Raw genomic sequence first — 25,159 nt, 5'->3', positions numbered from 1 at the left:
TTGTTGCCGGAACACAAAAACATCCAAGATGGCCGCAAGTAAATACGAGACGGAAGACAGACGAATGTCGGATGTTTTAGATGCATATTTGTGAATGTATATCTATTATTTTCGATCTATTGTTGGTTATACAATAGTAAAATATGTTGAAAGTGATAGCCAAGTCAAGGAATACGGATAATATTATGGTTTACTAGGTGGCGTGACTAAAAGCGTGAGTTATTTTTGGTTAGCTGTTAGCTAACATTAGCTAAACTACATTGTCTGAACGTTTACATATAGATAATAAAGGTAAACTTTCTCAAAATATACAGTAAATTGAGTCTTATAATAATATACACGTAGGCTAATGTTGAACTCTCTATTATGACGTTTTTAAGCAAAACTGGACATTCTAAGGACGCATTCTAATCATACCTGTGTGATCGTATGCTCCTGGGCCCAGCCAGAACTGATCACACAGGTATGATCGTACGCGTCAAAGGGTTAAAAATGTTACTTAAAGCAATTGAATAAAATACAAAATGGCTTAAAGGGGTGTATTTATGTAAATGTCCACATTGCCTTAATATGTTTGTGTCACTAAATCAAATGTCATTTTGAATGATGGGTTTTCAAACCTAATAGGCTTTAAGGTGACAGGCCCTTGAAGTACCATAAATAATTTTCGGTATGTCAAAATGTAACTGAATTACAGCTGTTTGAACTTGGACCAAATCTGACAATGCTCGCCATTGGAGAACAGCTTTTTTATTTTCCAGTTACTGAACTTTGTGTATTCCATGCCTGGGAATGGCTCTATTGGCAATTGAATCAAAAACAAAAGGGCTGAAAGAGGTGTATTTATGTAAATGTACACATTGCCTCAATTTATTTGTGTCAATAAATCAAATATAATTTTGACTGATGTTTTTTCAAAACTAATAGGGTTCAAGATGACATCTCACTGAAGTACCATGAACAATTTCACCTTGGTATGCCAAAATATGATTGAAATAGAGCTGTTTAAACCTTGGCTGAATCTAACAACACATACCATTGGAGAAACAGCTTACTTTTTTGTACAGTAACTGAACATGACAATATTCAACACTGAGAATAGCTCAACGAGCTGGAACGGTGATCTGCAAAATATAAGGTCGTAGGACCGAATCCATCCACAGTAGTTTAGCCCGTCTTAAATTGTAATATTTGTTTAGTTAAAAAGGATGACATCGTACCATGCACAATTTCACCTTGATATGTCAAAAGATCATTGAATTACAGCTTAAATTACAGTTTAAACTTTGGCCGAATCGAGCAATCCATGCTGCAGGAGAAACAGTTTCTTTTTTTATACAGAAACTGACCAGAATTTCTCAGCCTTGCAGGTAGCTCAAAGGGTTGAAACGTTATCCTACAAAGTGCAAGGTCACAGGTTCGAAAACCAGGCACAGTCTGTTTAACACAGTTAAACAGGCAGACATCCTTCTGAAATACCATGCGCAATTTCATGCAATTTCACCTTTTCCTAACCTTTTTCCCAAAGCTGACCAAAAACTAATACTCATATCATGCAGTCGGCACCCTTGGGTACCCAGCATGCAGTGGGGCATGTCAAAAAACGCAAAGACTTGTGGATAATAGTTTGGTTACAAAAGCCGTGCAAGGGATTTCAGTTGTTGTGTTCGTTCAGTTGGATGTTTGTAATGTTACTGTTGGTTAGTTATAATAATCTTGTTGGTCACCCTGATTGAGTATGTTGTGTAGTTTAATCGGACCAGAGAATCGGCTGCTATACAGTCACAGACTATTCTCGCAAGGAGCTGATTATGAGCGCTCCCCACATGACTATTATTAGTTGTGCATTTACTGAGAGTCTGGAAAGAGATCAACTCAAGAAGAGTTTCAATATCCTATAAAAAGTTAATACTCAGCCCTTCTTAATTATACAGTCTCAGCAGTTGGTGTATAGCAGAGAGGCTAGAGAGACTGACTTGTCACCCTATGCTCATGAGTTTAAATCCCTGTTCAGCCTATTGTTGATGGCCAAACATGAAGTCGTTTTGCTTTCTTGTTGTCCAAGTCTCGATCTTCTACAGTGTACATGTTTATAATATTTTGCCATTTGCGGAGGAACCCGCATCGCTGCTTGCAGCTATATTTATTATTATTATTGTCATTTATTTAATGAACACATTGGTAAAAAGTTTTTAAATTTGGCATATTGATACAACATGCCACAACTACGGCCCAAACACAGACTGGCCTACCTCAGACCATAGGGGGCGCCACAGGGCACGCCCAAATGTCCACTTTTCAGAGTGATTGCATTTCCACCCCATTGCTCCAATTCTTCTGAAACTTGGTGTGCATGACTCATTTTTCATGACGAACAAAAAACCCTCAAGGACACATAAGGTCCACCATGATGGATTGTCCTGCACAGTGATAATTGGGAAAACCTTCAAAATATATCTCCTACAAAAAAGGTCAAATTGACTTGAAATTTTGTACAGATATGTATCATTGACATATATTTTTTTTATACTTGAGACAGTTGAATCAAATACAAAATGTCTGAAAGGGGTGTATTTATGTAAATGTCCACATTGCCTCAATAAGTTTGTGTCACCAAATCAAATGTCATTTTGAATAATGGTTTTTCAAACCTAATAAGCTTTAAGATGACACCACCCTGAAGTACCCTGCAAAGTTTCACCTTGATATGTGAAAATATGACTGAATTACAGCTGTTTGAGCTTGGACCAAATCTGACAATGCTTGCCATTGGAGAAACATCTTATTTTATTATCCAATTGATGACTAAACGTAGAGGAATCCAGATCTGGCAATGGCTCAATTGGATGAGATGGGAAACGAAGGGTTGTAGGTTCAAAACCAGTCAAAGGCTAGACAATATTTTTTTGACAGAACGGTTTCTAGTCTTCCGTCAATCCTCCGGTTGTAAAACATAGCGATGAGTGTTTATTTGAGCCCATAACAACACTCCGATCATCTGTTTAGCGAGACTCTGTAAACCACTGCAAAACAAGCCAGGTCTACAACAGTAGCTAGCTACTTGGAGTATACGCATGGTAGTGTCAGATTCACAACCGAATTAGCTTGAATGAAGTATCTTGATTGTTCAGCCTGTTACCTGTTGCACAAATTCTTTTCAGGAACTTAAGCCAGGACAAATCGCCACTGATGCTAGGCATGATTTGAAATTCCCTTACATGACAAGTTTTGGCACCCCAAGCAACCTTTTTAAAGCTCTACGAGTAAGCTATTCTTTACAGCAGCAACCCAGTCATCCCATTGTCCCATTTTTATGTCCCATATACAAATAGGACAAAATTACAGCTGTTTGAACTTGAATCTGACAAAGGGGCCATTGGAGAAATATCTTATTTTCTGAAACAAAAACTGATTGATAAAATGTCGAAGTCTGTGAATGGCTTAGTAGGATGAGATGCAGTGGCGATATGTAAAGGGTGGTGGGTTCGAATCCAGTCAGAGGTGCAAACTTTTGTTTTTATTATTATGACAGAAATTACAGTTTCAAGTCTTCTGGTAAATCCCAGTGTAACTATCTAGTATGTCAATTTGACAACATTTTGCAATTTTCAAGGAGGAATCCGCCATTGCTGCTTGCAGCTATATTTAAAATGTTAAAATGACTGGTGGATTAATATTTTCCTTGTTTTCTGCTATTCTCACGTTTTACTGGTTCATTACAACAAATTATTTAATCATGCCGCTTCCTATCACCACCAAACAGAGACAAAGAGCAACAATTACTTTATGAAAGTGAGGAGACATTACTGAAGGAAGTGTGTAGGTTAAGAACTCTTACTGCTTGCTCTCCCCACACACTTTCCTCATCCGTGCTGTTTCCCTCTCTCCCAGCGCAGGTAACCCCAAGGAAGAAATGCAGCGTCCGCATAAAGTTTAAAAGTAGCCCAAAAACCTGCCACCCGCGGTATATATGGTGTACAAAACTGACTAAAGTTTTGTAAACCATATGTACTGTGTGATGGTTGGTTGAGTTGAGAGAACTTTCTGACTGAATTAGATGTCTGTTTTATGTCAAAACCAACTATAAATGTATAAAAGACAGTTCCAATCAAAGAAAAAAAGGAAAAAAATGAAACCAGGGGCTTAAAATTGGCTACCCTTTCCTAAACTGACATGCACCAACTCAGAGCACTGAGTTTACCCCAGCTTGCCCCCCCCCATGGTCTACAACCTCCCCCAGCTGCATTGCAAATCAAGACAAAGCCGCCCTCCATAATTGCGTTCACTCTTATTTCCATAGCTATTGTGGTCTCGAACTAGCATAACTACATATGTGTCCTATATATAGTTTTAAGTCAATTGGAGTCATGGTTCATAAGAAGATATTTGTATGTTTTTCAAAATGTTCACTGTACATGGCGGACTGTATGGGTCACCAATGGGTGTTCTGTTTCAGACATTTTAGACTCATGGGGTGGAAATGCCATCACTTTGAAAATGGACAATTGGGGCTTGGCCTGTAGCGCCACCTATGAGCAATGGTGGGCCATTTGTGGTGCGGTAGTTACTCATGAGCAGTAAGGCATATCTACTAAGTTTCAGAATTCTGGGACGTATGGCCTGAAAATGGCATCACTTTGAAAATTGACATATTGGAGTGTGGCCTGTAGCGCCACCTATCGGCTCATGTGGGCCATGTTTGGTATGGTAGTAACTAAAGCTCTGCAGTTTCAACATGTCAAATTTCACAACTTTTTACATTACTGGTCTAGGGGCTGCCAATGACTTCCATGGAACAACTGTAATACTACCAAATATAGCTGCAAGCAGCAATGCGGGTTTCTCCGGAAAATGGCAAAATATTATACAAATGTACATTGTATTAGGTCAAGAGTTGGACAACAAGAGAGCAAAACTACTTAATGTTTGGCCAACAACAATAGGCTGAATGGGGATCTCATGAGCATAAGGTTACAAGTCCGCCTCTCTATCCTCTCTGCAATACACCAACTGTTGAGATTTTATGAATAGAAAGGGAAGAGTATTAGCTTTGGTCGGCTTTGGGACAAAGTTTAAGCAGATGTAATTCAGTCATCTTTTGACATTTTAAGGTGAAATTGCGCATGGTACTTCAGAATGATGTCATCCTGTTTAACTAAACAGATAATCAGTATCATGACAGGCCCAAAGGCTGTTGCTGAATTTGAACCTCTGACCATGCACATTGCAGTGCACTGTCTCAGCCCATTGAACTATGCTCAGTGTTGGCAATTCCTTCGGTCAGTTACTGTATAAAAAAGTAATCTTTTTCTCCTGTGGCAATCATTGTTAGATTCTGCTAAAGTTTAAACTGCTGTAATTCAATCATATTTGGACATACCAAGGCGAAATTGTTTATGGTACATCAGAGTGGAGTCATCTTGAACCCTATTAGGTTTGAAAAACAATCAGTCAAAATTATATTTGATTTATTGACACAAAGATATTGAGGCAATGTTGACATTTAAATAAATACACCCCTTTCAGCCATTTTATATTGCATTATTCCATGTCACCCTATATAAATACATCAATTCTACACATCTGTACAAAATTTCAAGTCAATCGGACATTTGGTTTAAGAGGAGATTAATTTGAAAGATTTCCCTTTAAGTTTTCACTGTACAGGAAAATCCATCACGGTGGACCTTATGGGTCCTATAGGCTTTTTTGTTCCCCATGAGAAATAAGGCATGCACATCAAGTTTCAGAAGAATTGGAGCGATGGGGTGGCTGATGGAGTGAAATGCCATCACTGAAAAATCTGACTTTAGGGCGTGGCCTCTGGCGCCCCCCGTAGTCGAATGTGTCCCATATTTGGTGCTGGGGTACCCACTTAAATGTAGTATCAATGTGCCAAATTAGAAAATGTATGACCATGGACTTTGAGATATTTGGGCACAAGGAGAAGAAAAATTATAATAAGAAGAATACTAACAAAAACAATCGGTTCCCTCCTACCGGAGGAACCCTAATAACAATAGGGTCCTCCTACTGGAGGCCGGAGGAACCCTAATAATACCACCAATAACCATAGGGTCCTCCTACTGAAGGAACCCTAATAAAATAAAATAGGGCAGCAAAGTGAAAAATGTGCAAAGTAGGTGGTGGACGGACTTGGTCCTTGGCCTTGTTGAAGAGGCCAGCAGCAGATGGGAAGAAATTGATCTTATGGCGTGAGGTTTTGGTCCTGATGGACCGCAACCTTCTGCCGGACGGGAGTAGATGGAACAGAGTGTCCAGGGTCCTCGAGGTGTGCAGGTCCTTGAGGGTAGGCAGATTGCAGTCGATCACCTTCTCAGCAGCACGGATGACACGCTGCAGTCTCCTCTTGTCCTTGGCAGTGGCAACAGCATACCAGATGGGGATGGAGGAGGTGAAGATGGACTCGATGGCTGTGTAGAAGTGCACCATCATTGTCCTTGGCAGGTGGTGCATTTCTTCAGGTGACGTAAGAAGTACATCTTCTATTGTGCTTTCTTGGTGAGGGAGCTGATGATCAGTTCCCACTTGAGGTCCTGGGAGAGGATAGTGCCCAGGAAGCGGAACGACTCCACAGTGTTGACCGGGGTCTGTATTCTTCCTGAAGTCCACAACCATCTCCACTGTCTTAGTTGTTCTGGCGGCACCAGGTCACCTGGGGTCTCATATATAAAACTGTGCGTAGGATTCTTACTAAAAGTGTACGTACGCCCAAAAACCTAAAATGGCGTACGCACACAAAAATTCAGATTTATAAACCGTGCGTACGCACACCTGTACGCAATGTTCCCTTTATAAATCACAGATTACCCACAAGTGTGCGTACGTGAATCAGCATTGTACCCCGCCCTGAACATGCCCATTTTAAACCATAAATAGTCAATGCAAAGCACCTCATGAATGCTAATCTAGTATCTCATCATGACCCTGGCATGCGATTGTTCTTTACGGTGAATGATAGCGCATGACAACTTCTCAGACACTGTTAGCCTATTGGTGGAGCCCGAAAACTCCGTAAATTGGGTGGCCGGTAGATCACCAATTAAAAACTGTGCGAATGGCGTCAACTGTGCCAGTGATATCGCAAGTCGAGATACAATTTGAAAACCAAAGCGTTTTGTTATGAGCAGTAATCTATTAAAGTCTGGACTGATAACAAGGACGTAGAGTGTAGCGATTGCACAGGAGCTTAACGACTGTATTTCCAGTTTTTGACATATGAGGATATTTGCACAGTATTAAAGAAATATTTTTAGTTATACACTGTGTTCTGCAGTTATCTAAAGGTAGGATATGTGATGTTATCCTGTATTCCATGCAGTCGGGAAATCTCCCCCTCCTGCACGCCCCGTAGTGGACAATCTGATGGTGAGGAAGCGCTGAATTTTTTGTTTACATTTGAGTTGGATTGTACAAGGTGTTTATGGAACAAGAATCACTCAGTACAAGCGCAAATAACACTGCTGGATGTAATCTTCATGATAATCATGAAATTGAATGAAAAAAAACGTGTGAGGAAAACAAAATATTTAAATATTACGAGTAATGTTCTTCCCACATTCAATTTCTGCAGTCTGAGTACAGTACGGTCATCTGCATCGCCAATTCCAACTGTTTCCAAAATGTGCGTAGGCCTACGGGAGGGTCAGCGTTTGCGTGGAGGACCGCACATTCTCCTGTCAAGTTCGTTTTTTATAAATCACAACCTTTGCGTGGAAAGTGTTGACGCACATTTTCAGCCCCGTTTTGTGCGTACGCAAGCTTTATAAATGAGACCCCAGCTTCCCACCTATAGTCAGACTCATCCCCCCCCAATGAGGGTGGTGTCATCCGCAAACTTCAGAAGTTTGACAGACTGATGACTGGAGGTGCAGCTATTGGTGTACAGGGAGAAGAGCAGAGGGGAAAGGACACAGCCCTGAGGGGATCCGCTGCTGATGGACCGGGAGTCAGAGACGTGTGTTCCCAGCTTAACGCACTGCTTCCTGTCAGACAGGAAGTCTGTGATCCACGGTGGAGTCAGGCACGTTCAGCTGGACGAGCTTGTCCTGAAGCAGAGCGGGGATGATGGTGTTGAAGGCAGAGCTGAAGTCCACAAACAGGATCCTGGCGTAGGATGCTGGGAAGTCCAGGTGCGGGAGGGTGAAGTGGAGGGCCATGTTGACTGTGTCGTCTACAGACCTGTAGACCCCCTACAGGGGGTCCCGGGTAGAGTCTGTGATGGCTTTAAAGTGTGCTAGCACCAGGCGCTAAAAAGGCTTTATGCGACGGGTCTGTAGTCATTATGTCCTGTTGGGCTTGGCTTTTCGGGAACAGGGATGACATAGGACTAAACCAAATACATAAATGGAAAGGTATTGATCAGGGGAGTAACATCAAAACAGTCTCGACTCCTGTTGTGAAATAATGACCTCTGAAATAATGGCCCAAAATTAGGGTTAGGGTTCAGAGTTCCTTTCATGGGGCATAGTCCTGGCTTGGTACAGTGAATAACAGGGGAGCTAGATAAACTGTGTTTTTCTATTTCCTAACCCTAGCCCAGGGGTCGGCAACCCGCGGCTCTGGAGCCGCATGCGGCTCTTTCACCCCTCTGCAGTGGCTCCCTGCAGCTTTTTCTTTCAAATGGAACACCTATTGTATTGGATATCAACACTGTGACAATAAAATAATTTTTGAAAGCGTTTTAATATTTTGACAACCATGCGTCACATCCTACAAAGTCTATTGCTGTATTCGCACCTGCAGGTGGCTAATATTGAGTTTTCGACTGAAACGTTTCAGAAAGGTTTGGAAGAAAATAGAGTTTAATTCTGCGTGGACGGATGCATTATGCTGAAAGACATTTCCAAAACAAACACGCAGCATTTGCTGTAAAGTACAAAGCTGGAGATGAACGAAAAAGAGCGGTTTCGGAACTGCAGCTGAAAGTTGATCAGAGCAAACATGCCAGTGCTTTCATGAAGTGGATTAAGTCCGTAAACTCACTGTTGCTAGTTTTGTGGCAGCTAGTTTGTTTCCCTTTATTATAACAGGTAAAACCACCAATAAAATGTAACCCTTTTTCTTTATGTAGTTATATAATTTAATAAATGCAAGAAACTATAGTTATTTTATATATCTTACCTACATATAGGCTATAGGCAAATGTTTTCTTCATTTTAGGGGTCAATAAGCTTTGCGGCTCCAGATAAATTTTATTTCGTGGGAGAGGGGCTAAAATGGCTATTTTGATAGAGAAGGTTGCAGACCCCTGCCCTAGCCCCTACATGGGATCAACATCCCTTAACATTTCCTAAAACTCTTTTCTATTCGTTTTTTCAGCTGAGGCTAGGATCAGCCCGGGATTTTGTATTTAGACCAATATTGACCTTCTTCACATCATATTGGAACAGGGGCGGAGCCAATGGGGGGGCACGGAGTGGCACGTGCCCCCCCTAGAATCTGATTGGTTCTCAGGTGCCCCCCCTATTTTCATTGGCTCTGAATGATGTCAATCTCAATAAGAAATAATTGCCTGGCCATAACATGACAGAAGCCATATATCCCCGCTTTCCCTAAAGGTTACACTCTGTGGACAGCGTAAACTGAGGTAGGTTTTGATGGTGTGTGTATATAGGATACATGAATTGTAATTATACAATATTATTTAAATCGCACATTCCCCAGATAGCACAGTTTTTACTGCTGAATTGGCCTTTTGTGGCGACAACATTCTGCAGCATTAGTGTCGATTTTTCTTAGGACCCGCGCTCATTTTCAAGACAACCAGTTTGAATGTTACATGAGTCAGTTTTGTAAGTAGCACTTTCTTCCCTTGGTCTAACGGTTAAGATAACAAAGCTATGATATTGATATAGTTTGCTAAATAAAATATAAATATTAGCTATTATTGTAATTCTGTTAGCGTAATGCAAGACATTTAGGATTTTATGTCGACTTAAATTGCTAGCTAAATGTAACTGCTAGGGTAAGTCAGACTAAGCTAGCTAGCCGTAAACTGTCATTTCATGACAGTGAAGGTCACGTCGAGCTGATCACTGTCACTCATTAAAATCCAAATGCCCTCCATAACACCTTTCACACAGTAGCCTACTTAAATTTGGGATTGGCAAAATTTGTTGTTTAATCTATTTGATATAGAGCTAATATGTGCTGGTTATTGAAGATAGTGCAGATCAGTTCACAAAAAAGTCACTAGATGGCGGAGTTGAGGGGAATATAAAAAGGCGCCTTTTTCCGAGCACGAACGTACATATATATTTTTTATAGCAAGCCTTGCAACATACAAGTACTCAACATTTAAATTTTATATGAAGCCCAATGTACCAAAAACATCAAAACGCAACCATGTCATCACACTTAAGCACTGTAAAACTAAAACAAAGCCACCTCAGTCTGTCGTGGGCATTCCAAGCTAGGTCGATCAGCGTACATCGTATTGTACATTAAATCTCACAATTGTGTTTTTTTTTATCACAATGCTAAATGTGCAATAAATTCAGTTTTGCATTTGTTGACGCTTGGAACTCTCCGTTGTGATTACATTGAGAGCAGAACGTTTGTCCTCTGTACTCTGCTATCTGGGTAACATATTGAGTCAATTGTAGTTAAGTACTGCATTCATTGATTTTCTCATCATAGTGGTTCGGTATTGTAGAAGAGGGTTAGTGACGTTGAGTGTAACCTAACGTTACCTAAGTACAAAACATGAGGTAGTGAGTCTGTTGAAAAAAAGCATGGAAATTAACAAAATAATATGGTTTGATATGGTATCATGCAATTTAAGGAAACTAAATGTTTGTGTTGCTATAATGCCCATTAATTGAATTTAAAATCTCAGTGGTGACATTACTTTTGTATTAATTATTTAATTGGATGCCCCCCCAATTCACGGCTGCTCCCCCATGCCCCTCCACTGAAAATATTCTGGAGCTGCCTCTGTATTGGAACCATGTTGATGATTATGATGTAAAATAATGTTAAAGATCCTGTAAAGTGGAATTCAGAATCAGAAGGGATTTTATTCGCCATGAATGTTTGCACAAACAAGGAATTTACTTTGACAGGGAGGTGCATACATTAAACATATAGGAATATTGAAACTTAAATATGTGGACTAACTATACAAAAGGAGCAAAGTCTAGCTAATACTAAGGGGAATAAAAAAAAAATATATATATATAAGTAGCCCTAATTTACAATCTAACCTAAAAATACAGATAGTGCAAACGATAAAATACAATTGAAAATTAGTTTTAAGTTCATCACACCACAGAAGAATGTGTTGTTTACTACCCCATCCAAATTCAAATGAAAAAACCCCACAGACAAGTATGCTAAATTAGGCTTTGAAATCGTGAGAAAATCAGCAGTCTTCTCTGCTTGAGACTGGGGGGGCATGTCGCTTGAAGGAGCTGAAGCTCCTCCCCCTAGAATGTATTGAATTTAGCAACAACAGCAACACTAACTAAATCAATTGCAGATATCCGAACAGAAATACCTGCACACTGAGTGTTTAATGTATTAATTAATTTGTCTTCGCATGAAAATTCATAAAATATGATTATGCATATGAATATCATATTTAAACTGCATATGGAATGTTCAGAATTTTGGCTTAGGCAGGAAAGGGTTAACCATTCAAATATGGGAAAGAAAATTGCCATGGCTCCCGCCTTAATATCTTTGCGGTCCTATCACCGATTTTATTTCTGAAAACATCCAGATACTTATGACAACTTAAGCTCAAAGCACATATCATTGGTTAAGGGGTTACTGGCAGTGAAAAAAAAAAGAATCGTCAGGAACGGCAGCCATTGTTTTGCCTTTGCCTACAGTGTTAGATTTACCGCTTCGAATTGAAATCGGAGACGATATTAGGAGTAAAGGCAAGTTTCTTAATATGTGTTGTCAATACTGTCAATAAAAGGCTAAACTTTTTTCTTACGAAGAATTTGTTTGTAGCAGTAATTTGAGTTATTCCAGGAAAGAATGATGTGACCGGTTTGGCCATTAGTTACAGGAAGCTATGACAGTAGTAGCATTGTTAAGCCTTGATTTGAGCAGATTTATGTGAAACTTGCAAAAACAACATGAACTAGTAGATTATGTATACTTTAAGCTAAATGTTTGGCCTTGTTTGGCCAATTCGGTGTGGAAGAAAGTCAAAAGTTTTTTAGTTATGGAGAGGAGTATCCAGCCATAGCGCTAGCTACTTTTGGAGGAGGGGAATTCTGTTTTTTCTAAATGTTCCACTAATCATTAGAATGGTCTTAACTTTTAATCAAAATATATTCCGAATCTGTCTTGTATTCTACATTGCCTAGAGATTTGTGGATATTACATCTACACAAAGTTTTCCTCCATCTTGTAATTAAAGTGGTTAAAAATGTAGCTGTCTGATGAGGTATGGTGGATGGAGATCACCTTGATAAAGGATGGTTTGACTTAAGTGTAGCGCACATTGTATAAAGCCCCATTCAATTCCTTTAAAAACTTGTATACTGTATTTTTTCGGAAACAAAGCCGCGGCCTGTACCCCTATTTTACAGTTTTTCTTGTGGTTGTACGGCTTGTATTTCGAATCGGCTTATAGCCCGGTTTTTGAACAAAAAAGTGGCTTCGTCCCAAGATCTCTACAGACCGTGCAGCTAATTTAATACTCAACACTTGATCAGTGGCTTATTACTTAAAAGAGGAATTGTTTACTGTGTCGTCTCAGTTACACTAGCAGGGCTTGGAAATACAGTGACTTGCTAAAGTAGGCAAATGGCTAGTAGAACATAACATTTCATAATAATTTCAGTAAATCAAACAGCAAGACCCAGTGAAATGTTATATACAGCTAGCAAACTAACGTTAGCTAGCACCGCTAAACACATTGGATAATTCAGTTTCGGTAGTGTAACCGAGCTCTTTGTAGGTTCGTTTTAGATATAATTTTATATGGTCGTGTGGACAATAAGACACGGACACGGTCTATTTGCACAACTTGTATTTTCCTACTTCTCTTCTTGACATCGCCAGAGAATGTCTAATATAGGGAGAACTGCCACTCTCGGGAAACTTCCGCGTTCTGAACTGGTTGCAGTTCCATGTGAGGGCGCTAACGAGCGCGTGCAGAATGAATGGAGGTCTATGAAGCTATACCCCTCAAAATCCACTTTCCTCAGGATACCATTTTTTGTCTAGTAATTTAAATTCTGAATTCGAAAGTGGAGTTGCCTTTCTGTTCTAAAAAGCCTTTGAAAATGTTATTGACGTCATACACATTGTACGACCAGAGCTACTGCTTTTCGGCAAGCCCTGGTCACTTCATTTTTTCTCTCAAGACATCGAAAACACAGCTGACAGGTTAGGCTCTCCCTGTCAATACACATGCTAGAAAGAGTTTTGGCTTGCTAATGTTGTTGCTAATGTTGCTAATGCTCTGACATTCTGATTCCGCTTCGGATGCCATCAAGCGGGAGCTCTGGTCATATCAGTCCTTCTCTAACCAATCAGCATTTATTAGCAGAATGCTAGCGTGTTATGTGCAACAACGACTCACCCTGTAGGAAATCAAAAGGACATAAGTACTCGTTCATTCAACTTTCGACCTATAATCCTGGTTGAACAATCAAATTGGAGATTTCTCAACGACAATCAGGCGAAAGAGACAAATTTAGCCATTTAGCTCTATAGACTCCCATTCAACATGCACTCGCGATCACCCCCAGTGGAACCCTGGTGGAACTGCAGCCAAATTCGGTACAATGGGGCTTAATAGGGAGTGGCAAGGCTCTCCTTAAACAGGTTCTGACATTGCCATTCGAGCAGCCCTCACTGATTTCACATAATGCTTTTGTCAGCATCATGCTTACGGCAACTCCCGAGGGACAAAACACCCTTTTCCGTTCTGTCACTCAGGGTCTGGGGATTTTTGGCTGCTAGTCTTGAGTTAGGATGTTGCCGTTGAAGATGCTTTGACAGATTAGAGGTTGTGTTCGCGGCGGTGGAGAGGTGTTTTTGGCCTGGGCAAAATGTACATTTACGTTTTTGTCCTTTCGCGCAACTAATACGAATGAATGTGCATACCCCCATCCCTCAAAAGACGTCCTAATGGCTCTGCCATTCTTGTTTCGCCTCTTGAACTCTGGGGATAAGTCAAGTGACGATTGTTACGCAAACAAACGTACTGTAAAGGGAGGTTTGATTTGTTGTTTTTTTCTCCTCCCAATATGCAGATCACATTAATGCAAGTAACGCAATACATTTTTGTATTAGTAACTGTAATGCGATTACTGAAGTTATCAACAATAATGCGTTACATTACTGCATTAAAGACAAATGTAAACTGATTACAGTAACGCGTTACTTTGTACCCACCAACACTGGTTAGATAAGCATTGTTCGGAGTTCTATTGTTGTGTTCATTCTGTTTTGATATGTGTAATGATATGGTCTGCAGTTGGATAATTTGAGTGTTCACCCTTATAGTGAATGTTGTCTAGTTAGATGGCTATCCAAGCTGTACAATGTGAAAGTGTTCCCAGGTAAATAAGCGTCATCGCTCCACACTCCCAGTACAGATTGTTCATATTCAGCCACAAGGAGTCCATCATTTAACACTGTATGCAATGTAGTGTTAGTAGGATATTTTTTTTTTTATTGACATCCGCTTGTAGTGGCCTAGCTTTTAATCTAAGTCTTCTCTTCATAGGTAGTCTACTTTTACGTCCACCAAGCAAAGGATCAGACGGTGGCTTGTAGGCTTACATAAGTGAGTCTAACCACGCAAATCAATGTTAACTAGAGATGGTACAATTTCTGGGGAAATTGTAGGGTGTGCTTGCTTATTTGTGTTGGTTGCAGGGGTCTGTATTTAAATTACATTTCTGTATATTTTATATTAAAATGCATAGCCTACTTATTATTTATAAAGATTACATAGATTTAAAAGCATATTTTTTCTGCTCATTTACAACTCAAAATACTAAGAGTGAAGAGTAGAATTAAATAGTTGTCTTCTCATTTCCCCTGCAAGAGGGAATGGTGATCAGCAACCTCATAGTTGAATCAAAACGAATACATTTGGCAGACCGGTGTAAAAATTGACCTAATCTCTATGACTTAAACGTCATTGTAAGTTTTTCCATTCTCGTGATATTTTCAGGCATTTAGCCTATTCATATTGCATTAATACAGAACCCCCTTTGAAATTTATTTTAACAACAACGTTACCAGCAGTAGCTAGCTATCTCAGATGGAATCGCGATTCAAATAGTATCATCTGCTACCTGAAAATATGCCCCAAAAAACGTAAATAAGCTTGACATTTATTAGGGGAAAATCACTCATTCATAAGAATGTCAGTGGTAGCGATCATTGTCAGTAACAAGGCAAAATGCGATATAGCCCTGCTGTGTGGAGAAGCTGCCCCGGTAGATTGTAGGCTACAACTACTACTAGACTGTCTTGGTAGCGATTGCGTTGGTTGAATTCGATTTAACGTTACTTCCATTGTACGGTCTAGGCTGAAATGAATTATTTTCATGAACAGATTGACAAAGTTTAGGCTGTGGCAATGGAGTTCAGGTTAGTAGTCACTAGTCAGATAGTTTCACCAAAAACGTGTGCCGCCGTTTGACTTTCTACAGTACTGTAAACAGCTGTGGATATGTTTTTGTTAGCTACAGTAGCCTACTAGGCTACCTAGCCGCTAGCACTGTTCTGTTAGTAGTCTTTACCTAGCCGCTAGCGCTGTTCTGTTAGTAGTCTTTATCTAGCCGCTAACGCTGTTTTGTAAGTAGCCTACTAGGCTACTGTACAGTGTTGCAGTGAGCTAAACTAGTTTGAAACCACAGGTAATGATAGTTTCACCCAAAAATCGTTTACTTGTAATATAATGTCATAATAAATCCTATAACGAAAATGTATTGGAGAAGAATGTTTATTTTAACGATTGAAAACAGATGCATCATAGACCGCTGTAGTATGTGTTGCCCGGGCAAGAGGCTAATGTCATGATGCTAATGCTTCAGTGAAATAGTAGACTACTGTTTCCGAAAGTAGACGTAACTACTTCCTTATATCAGCTTATATTGTACATTACACTTCACAATTGTGTTTCATATCACAAAGTAAAAGTATCTCAAAGTAAAATGAGTAAATAGTTATCACCCGGGCTTATTTGCATGTGGCGTTTCTGCTCCTCCCTTGCAGTAAAGCAGTTAGCCTAGCTATCTCCCAGAAGTTAACGAGCTGCTAAACTAATGTTCTGCTAGAGGTAGTCAGGCGATATTTCGTGACGTTAGTGACGTCAGTAGCGTCAGTGACTGTGGCTAGCAAGTTAGCCACCGTAAGCTTCACTTTTACCACAAAAACTTAATTAAAACCTCAACCGTGCAACGGAACATAAATCCCAATAGAACCAACACAATCGCGACCAAGACGAACCTTTTGACATCGACGTTGTCTATGTAGTCCAAATATTGACTGAGCCTTAGGGGCGCAAAAAATAAACAATAATAATAATATATATGTGAGATAACAATGGTTTGTGCTCGCCGAAGGCAAGCACACTCCAATAAAAGTATCACCAAGTCGCTCTGGATAAGAGTGTCTGCTAAATGACTAAATGTTACCAAAGTTTATTGGACAATGAAACAAGTTAATGAAAATAAAATAAAATTTTCTTGGATATAACAAAACAAACATGTATTAAGGACATTGGACAGTTTTTACGAAATCACCCGACTTATTTTGATGACGTTTCGTAAAAATCCGAAAGCAGCTACTCAAAATATATTGGAGACCTAATGCGTCAAAATACAACGCCGTTTTTCAGAATTTGACGGGAAAAGCCGAACTTATTAACGTGGAAGTCAATGTGCAACCCGTCAAAAAAGACCCAGTATAGTCAGTGTAGTGATGCCAGGGTGGTCTGCCCAAGCGTAAATATTTGACGAGTTGGGATGAGACTGGGTTGCAACGTGACTGACTGCCTCGGAATTGAACGCGGAGCGTGAAACTTCAGTGTGCTTCGTGGAACCAAGATGCGTTCTAAAGTCTGGTTCTACTTTTAAAAATTCTATGGCAATACGGTCAAATGTAACGCAATTACTTTAACTTAAAACTGGAGAACTACACTGTCTTTCACAACACTTCTTCATTTATCACCAGTGCTGCTGGGTCGTCTTCAAGCAATATTGAAAAAACAGATTTGCACAAAAAATTTGCTAGCCAGCAGATTAACTTTATGTGCCAACTTTTGTTTTTGAACCAAGCCTGATTTAAGTACTGTCAGTTAGTAATGTTCCCCCTTTATTAGCATACCTCGTAGCTTTACTAGTACCAGTGGCTGCTGGCTAGGCGCCAAGATGAAGTGGTTGAGGGGAATGTCAAAAATTGTTGTGTGAAAAATATATTTCCAAATTTGTTAACCAGTTTTTTTTTATATGTTTCACTTTATTTAGGTTGTTTTGGGGGATACCTTCACTTAAAAATGAGGCCTTACAGTGAACTGGAATATAAGCTTAGCTTACTGTAGTGTAGCTACGACTGAGAAGTTCAAGTTACTGCAATGATATTGGTTACTTACAATCATCAAATATGTAAAAAAAAAAAAAAAACACTAATCACATTTAAGTCTTCACATTGATTCTCGTGCCACAAAAATAGTTTCTTCCATTCCGCTGTTGGCCTCTTCAACAAGGCCAAGGGTCCACACTGACTCTAATGACTTTTTGCTTAAAACAAACTGCATTCTGCACGGCAAATTATATTTTATTGTACATTTTATTTAATTCTAATTCTACTTAGTACTGCTAGTTTATGTACCCTTAGTATAGATAGTCCACATATGAAAAAATTGTGTTCATATTTTTATGAATACAAATTTATAATTTATAATTTCAGTTTATTGTATGCACCTTCGTGCCAAAGCAAATTCCTTGTCTGTGCAAACTTTCATGGCGAAAAAATCCCATTCTGATTCTGATCTCCGCCTGGATGACCAAGCAGCACCTCGAGCTGAACCTCGCCAAAACAGAACTCCTCATCATCCCGGCCAAACCCCCCCATCTCCCACGATCTCTCAATCACCCAGGGATCTGCGACGGTGACTCCCTCATTCTCTGCCAGGACCCTCGGGGTGACCAGCTCTCCCTCACAGCCCACATTGCTGCGGTCTCCCGGTCATGTAGATTCACCCTCTACAACATCCGGAAGATCAGGAGATACCTGTCTGAGCATTCCACCCAGCTGCTAGTTCAAGCACTTGTCCTCTCCAAGTTGGACTACAGCAACTCGCTGCTTGCCGGTCACCCAGCATGCGCCCTCTCCAGAGGATTCAGAACGCGGCAGCCTGTCTGGCCTTCAATCTACCCAGACACTCCCATGTTACTTCCATGCGCCTCATCTCCTTCCACTGGCTTCCCATCACGGCCTGTATCAGGACCCTGGTACTGACCTTCCGAGCGGTGAACGGGAATGCACCCGACTACATCAAGTCTATGCTCCAGCCCTACACCCCCACCCGCCACCTTCGGTCTTCTTCTGACAACCGTCTGGTGGTCCCACAGCTCAAGAGCGACCAGTCCCAACACAAGCTCTTCTCCTGTCTGGCCCCCCAAAGGTGGAATCAACTCCCCACCTCCATCAGAGACACAGACTCCCCACCTTCAAGAAAAGGCTCAAGACGCACTTGTTCCGGGAGTACTTAAGAATGATTGGCTGGACCTGATGTTTCTTCCAGGATCACAAGGACTCTTATTGAGAGACTTGTTGCTCTTGTTGGTTAGTTGTAACTGACTTAAAACTACTGTACTTGTGTAATATATTTTTGCTGCTTGCTTTTTTTCCACAGGTACACCCTTGCACTTTTAGGTTAATGTTGTTAAATGTTATTGTAACTTGTTCAACCACATGATCTTATGGTTCTTCCCTTTGGGACTTATTTAGTATTCAGTGTACGCTTCATGTTTTGGCTACCCGCAATGTTTGGGGCTATCTCGTTGTTATGATCAGTGACCTATGCACTTTTGTAAAGCTCTTTTGGAAGTCACTTTGGATAAAAGCGTCATAATTGAATGAAAACATTCATAAATGTTTACATGTAAAAATATGTTAATGAAATTGAAAAGTAGCCTTCTGCGAATCCTGATAGATTTTCCCAATATTAAGTATCAAAAAAAGTATTGTAAAGGAATCATATCAAATTAAAGGTATCGGTATCAAAATTTTTCAAACTAGTCTAATTTTCCTAAATTAGACTAGTCTCCTGGCAATTCTGCAGTCAGTTCATGTGTTTTGTGGGAATGGCTTTGAAGGGAGGGGGTGGGATATTTTGGTTTGAATCATTTGGAATAGAAGCTAAAAGAGCTAGCTTTGCAAAACTTGCCTACACCAGCTTTGATACATTTTTATCATATTTATTATGGATTCACCGATTCCAGGATTCGATTTCAGCCGAACCTTAGAATTTTTTTCCACCAAACCCGAACCCATACGCTTGCGCTACGCTGGTCGACAATGACGCCGCCGTTGATTACGGCAAGGTGTTTACGTAGGTGGACCGTTCAAAGCAGTAGGCTAAGAGAAAGTTAAAATGGAACTTGTGTGCATAAAAAGTGTTGTTTGGCAGTACTTTCAGTCAATGTTCAATTTGCAATGCCAATTGGTCTCGTGGTGGCAAGGACCCTAAACAATACACAACATCTCCACTGTTAAAACATTTGCATTTGAAACATGTCAAAATATCAAAATATATATAATATCTAAAAGGCGAATATATTGGACATTGATTGGATCTAGAGATAAGGTAAACATAGGCATATTGTCAAAATAGTTTTTCCCACTTGTCTTTCTGGCATAATGTTGTCTATTCTTTTTTTTTTACAGTAAAAACAATAATAATACACTGCAGTGGACATTGTTTACTTCATTAATGTGTTACTGTATTAATGGACTGAGGATGGGAGTAGGATTCGGTATTTGGATAAAAAAAATCTGGATTCGGTGCATCCCTAATATATATATTTTTTCAACACAATTGGAACTGTACTTAGAGTACAGATTTTGTAGATTCACATAATTAATCACAACTTAAATATATGTAAGTATGTTTGTACTTATGCTTTGTAAATATTTTATTTTTTTCACTTGGATAGCCTCTACTCATCCTCATGAAATACACACACAAGCATTCATTATTTTACCCACAGCAGTCAGTGACAAAGAGTAGTCTAGACTCGGTTTTGCTCATGACGAAAGTACACTCAGTGCTTCCAGGTGGGCAGAATATGAGTCTACAGCAGCCAGAGAGACAGAAGGAAAGGAGAGGCTTTGAGAAGAGAGAGCGACATGGCACAGAGCAAAGGGGTGAACATGAAGAGAGAGGATTTAGGTTCAAATTAAGAAAGCATCATACTATGGCATACAATTTTAGGCAGGACTTAGACTTAGGAACCATGTTGAACTAACTTTTATGTGTTGAATCTGAACTTGGTCAGTCCGGTGAAGGTTGTGTAGACTGTATAATTCTCACTGATTGGGGTGCACTTTTGCATCCCTCTATGCTAGTCATCCTGATTAGGTGGTGAAAAATAAGGACAGACCCCCGCCCTCAGGGCCATGTCCACTTAATCCAATCTCTGTCCTCTCTGTCTTTCCCCTAACATTTAACATCTTCCTGCTCTGGGCCCTATGGCTAGGTATGTGGTGGAGCCAAGACAGACATACTGGAACAAATAAATCAACACATTTCCCTTTATCCCCTCATTTGACCTCCAAAGCTCCCCCTTACCCAACAGGCCCTCTCTCCTGCATCTTCGAAAGAGGAGATGGTTGGTTACACCTCAGTAGATCTGAGGGTATATTTGCATCTGTGTGTGGAGTGTTTGGGGGAGGGGGGATGCAGCAATGTAGGTCACTAGGCCTGAGCAGGTTATGGGGCACGGCTACGGGGGTACAGAGAGAACAACGTCCCCCCCAACCCCTTTCATCTGGATTGCTCTGCCCAGATGACGTGTCTACCTGCCTCCCCTAATCGTCTCTCTCCTTCTGCACAAGGCCTTCCTTCACCATGTGTCATGTCTTCTTACTCAGCTCTCGTCTCCCCTCATCCATACTTTATGCTTTGTTCTGCCTGTGCTGGAAAGGAGTCAGTTCCATCTCCAGAACTAAAAGGAGGCTGTCTCGTCATCTCCTCCTCCTCACTATAAACCAAGACTCTGTCCAAGCACTGGCGAAAGCTCAGTTTCTCAGCCAATCATCACACACACCACACACACACCCTAAATCCCACAGCTGTTTGGCGTTAGCAGCTAAAACACCCATTAGAGACAGAGTTGTATCCCTTGTTGTTACCGCTCTAAAAGCTTATCTGCGGTTGTCTGGACGCCAGCGTGCATGTAGATAAATCGATTTGTGTGTTAGGCTTCCTGCCCGCCCAAGTCATTCTCATCACTGTCACTATCTCCTCTGCACTGGCTCATTGGTTTCGGATTTGTTGTCATCAAGTTAACTGTGATGTTGGCCATCGTCAGGCCAACAGAGCATATTTGATGACTTACCGTTTATGACAGGTGTGTACACCACGATCCCCGCCAGGTTTGGGTCTGACACGGTTTTGTCCAGAATGAGCCCTCCAATACTGCCAAAACACACAACACCCAGTCTGGTTTGAAACTGCTATCGCTTGAAAGGAGGTGGTGATTATGGTATGTGTGTGTGCATTGACACATGTCTGTATGTGTAGATTCATGTGCATGTAGGTTTTAGTTCAGGCTCAGACTGGGGAATATTAAGTGTGTGTATGTTTGTGTGTCTGCGTAGGTACTCCAAATGCGTCTGCTAAATGACTAAATGACTGCTAAATGACTAAAAAATGCTCATTGAGTCATACAAAGAGACAAGTATTGCATTATGAGTCATACATACAGAATCACTGCTGTTTCTTTTGCATTGTAGCACATATGCACACAATATGTACAACACACACCTGCTGATGACCATAGCCGTTATGACGGGCTCCCAGCCGGAGTAGAGCAGCGTTCGGCTGGCCGGGTGTTTGGAGGAAATGACCATCCACACTGGGGTCAGAGACAGAAAGAAGGCACAGACCAGGGATGACACGTACGGGTACGATTCTGGAGAAATGGATGAAGGGAGAGAGAAACAATATATAATAATTTGACATTGTAGCCAGGAAATATTTCATTTAGGCAGCCAGCAATGTAGATGTACAAAATAATGTCCTTTAAGTGGAAGTGAAAATAATTATTAAAAAAAAATTACAAAGAACAGCCACCCCACTTTCTCTTCACCTGGACTCAGCTATTTCTACGACATGTTAAGGTGCCTGTACCTCCAAGGTGCGGGAAACACACATTCAAGCTAATTTTCAATGCTCCCGCGCATTGTTGAAAACCCTTGGGTAAAACCAAGGCTTCGGTTTGAGGTTTTGTCGTTATGTTCTAAACGCCGCTGTCGCCTTATTCACCACGACTAACTTAAAAAAAGAGAATGTTAGACAATGTTAACTGCAGCTTTGAGATCACTCCCCAGGTATCTGTGTTGACCATCAGGCTGTGATTAGTTTAGCTGTGAGTAAAATCGACATTTCTCCATTTAGACTTGACTGTTTGGACAGGGCATGGACTGGACAACAACAACACTTGTCCCCAGGCAGCTGGAAATGCCAGGCTGTGACAGTGTAGTGGCCGGTCAGCACAATATTGAAACTGCTCCGTTAGATGAGCTCACAGCTCTTCTGTGCCAGTTCATTTGAGCTGAGACTGTTTTTGGGGCCTGAGCTTATTTCACACAAATGGACCATCAACATTGGTTGGCAATTTTTTGTCTGTATGCTTAAACTAGCAGGATTGGGTGAGGTGTGAAGTAAATCAATACCAAGGTGTTTGTGTGGGAAACAAAAAGAGGGGGGGAAGACAAAGAAAAAGAAGAGGCAATATTCACTGACATAGTTAAAGAGAATAACTCAACAACACTGACCTCTAGTGGCAACAAACTATCCCTAATTTCAAGATACAAAAAGCACCTACCGGTAATCTCAGTGCAAAATATTCTCAGGTATCAAGTGTCATTCAAACTACACAATCTCTGAACTGCATCTGTGATGCCATATTGTATCTCCACATATGAACGGTAATATACCAAGGCAGTTATAGAGGCCCTGGCTGATCCAGGCTAGGATAGCCAGCGTGATGAGGTCACCAAAGCTGGCAGCGATGGGCGTGGCCACGTTGTCGGGGTTGATGCCAGTCTTCTTGGAGCCGACGATCACACCCACCATGATGAAACCTGCGGTGCCGCAGGGGGGAGGAGTTCGGAAGAATTAGGTAAATCACAGGAGGCGGTATCATGGGAATCTTCGACAGGTGTTTTTTTTTTGTGTGTGTGTGTGCGCGTCTTCAGCACACAATCTTTTTGACAAGACCACTGTGTAAGTCCTCGCAACAAGTTTGTTTGTGACCCTTCAACACACACTGGGATTTCAACAAGGGGAGTCCAGTAAATGTGTGTGTGTTTTGATAGTTCCAGCAGGGTGTGCGTGTTTTCCTACCCTGCAGCAGGGAGGCTATAAAGGCCGTGGCCACACTGCTTGAACATAGCAGCACAGCATGGCTCATCTGAAACTTTCCCTCGGGGATCCAACCCAGCACCACAGCTGCTACCGCTGCAAGAAAGCCCACCACTGTAGCCTGCACCTGGAGAAGAGAAGGGGGTACATAGATAGTTAGAGAGAGAGACACAGACAGACAGTGTGTGTGTATGAGAGAGACACAGAGAGATGGTAAGAGGAAAAAGAGGGAGGAAGACAGAGAGAGAAAAAAAAGTGTGTGTCCACTACAGTTGTATTGGACGATGACATGATCGGGGGAGTGTCAAACAGGTGAATACAGAGTTGCAGTTCTGTAAGGTCATTGTGTTGTAGTTCGTATAATGTGATGGCCAAGTGTGGAAAGCTGTTTTTTTGTACTCACAATATCAATGAAAATATATATAAATGCAAAAAATCCAGCTGTATTTTATTCTGTGTGAAAGATTAAATGTTAAGTATGCAACCGGGCACTCAGGTTAATCAGTCGTGTACCGCTAGCTAGCAGTGCAAAGTTACGTTATGTTACGAGACTGAATTTAAAAGTACTAATACCCCACCAGGAGCACCAACAACATCGGTGACATACAGACATATCGAACATGGCTGGATATGCATCCGCAGAGACAATTAGTTTGTCCTCCATCTTGAAACTGTGAAAGCTAAAAAAAATTACAGTGACAACGGTTGCTACGTTACAAGAAACATGAAAAACAATTTGATTAACCCTAACCCAAATTTCCTCATTTACATAAAGTTGAGAATATCTCAACTTGAATCGCTTGGTTCGCGTTGAGTCGCAACCCACAATGCCCCGCTCAAGCGATTCTGGCTCCATTGAAAATTAATGTTAAGCATTGCGTCGCTGTAGTGGACGCACACTAAAGAAAGAAAGAGAAAAATATAGAGAGAAAGAATGAGAAAGAGGAAGAAAGGTGGAGGGGGGGTCAAGGAAGTTACACAACAATGGGTTAACATTTCAATAAACCTGTCCTCCTGTTTTTTATGTAATGTTACATAACACATCTACTTGGACGGGCCATTTTCCATCCAAGGCTTCGCAGTGTTTGTTATGACACTGTTCCTGTCCCTGAGTATGAGGACATCCAGATAGTGCATTTGCTACAATGCAAATGGAAATCTGATCATAGTACAACAAGCAACCTTCCACAGGTCTGCTCTGCTCTCTCTCTAAACTTTATGTTAGCCAAGTCTTTTGTTGTGTTTTATTGGATATTTATAGTTGTATGTTGTATATGTAGAGTTGCATGTTGTATACTCTTATCTTCCGAATAAAAGTACCCCCCGGACAAATCCTCAAAATCTAATAAAAGTACCCCCCGGAAAATTGCCAAATCAGCACGCAAACTGTGTCCATATGCAATCAAAATGTGTTCCTATCAGTGTAAGTGCGCATCTTTTACTCTCACTTGCAATCAGGAATAGAAATGGACAACAAATATACCATTGCTAGGAAAAAAATTCAACACTTGTAGTTTGGAAATACATAATCATTATTAGAAATTTTCAAAAAAG

General features: G+C 40.8%; 1 protein-coding gene across 3 annotated transcripts in view; it reads right to left on the bottom strand.

Moving 5' to 3' along the window:
* slc41a2b (solute carrier family 41 member 2b) overlaps positions 1 to 25,159 on the bottom strand; it is a 78,439-nt gene that overhangs the window by 34,575 nt on the left and 18,705 nt on the right. For all 3 annotated transcript variants that reach the window (XM_047022537.1, XM_047022536.1, XM_047022538.1), the window contains 4 exons: positions 23,588 to 23,732; positions 23,179 to 23,325; positions 22,004 to 22,151; positions 21,576 to 21,655 (listed from right to left, as the gene is read on the bottom strand). In XM_047022537.1, coding sequence (XP_046878493.1) covers positions 21,576 to 21,655; positions 22,004 to 22,151; positions 23,179 to 23,325; positions 23,588 to 23,732 — 520 coding nt within the window. The remainder of the gene's footprint in view (positions 1 to 21,575; positions 21,656 to 22,003; positions 22,152 to 23,178; positions 23,326 to 23,587; positions 23,733 to 25,159) is intronic.

Source organism: Hypomesus transpacificus, chromosome 7 (assembly GCF_021917145.1).
Source record: "Hypomesus transpacificus isolate Combined female chromosome 7, fHypTra1, whole genome shotgun sequence".
In the NCBI taxonomy this organism is placed as follows: Eukaryota; Metazoa; Chordata; class Actinopteri; order Osmeriformes; family Osmeridae; genus Hypomesus; species Hypomesus transpacificus.
Note: the sequence above shows the minus strand (reverse complement) of the source record. Positions and strands in the feature narration are given on the sequence as shown.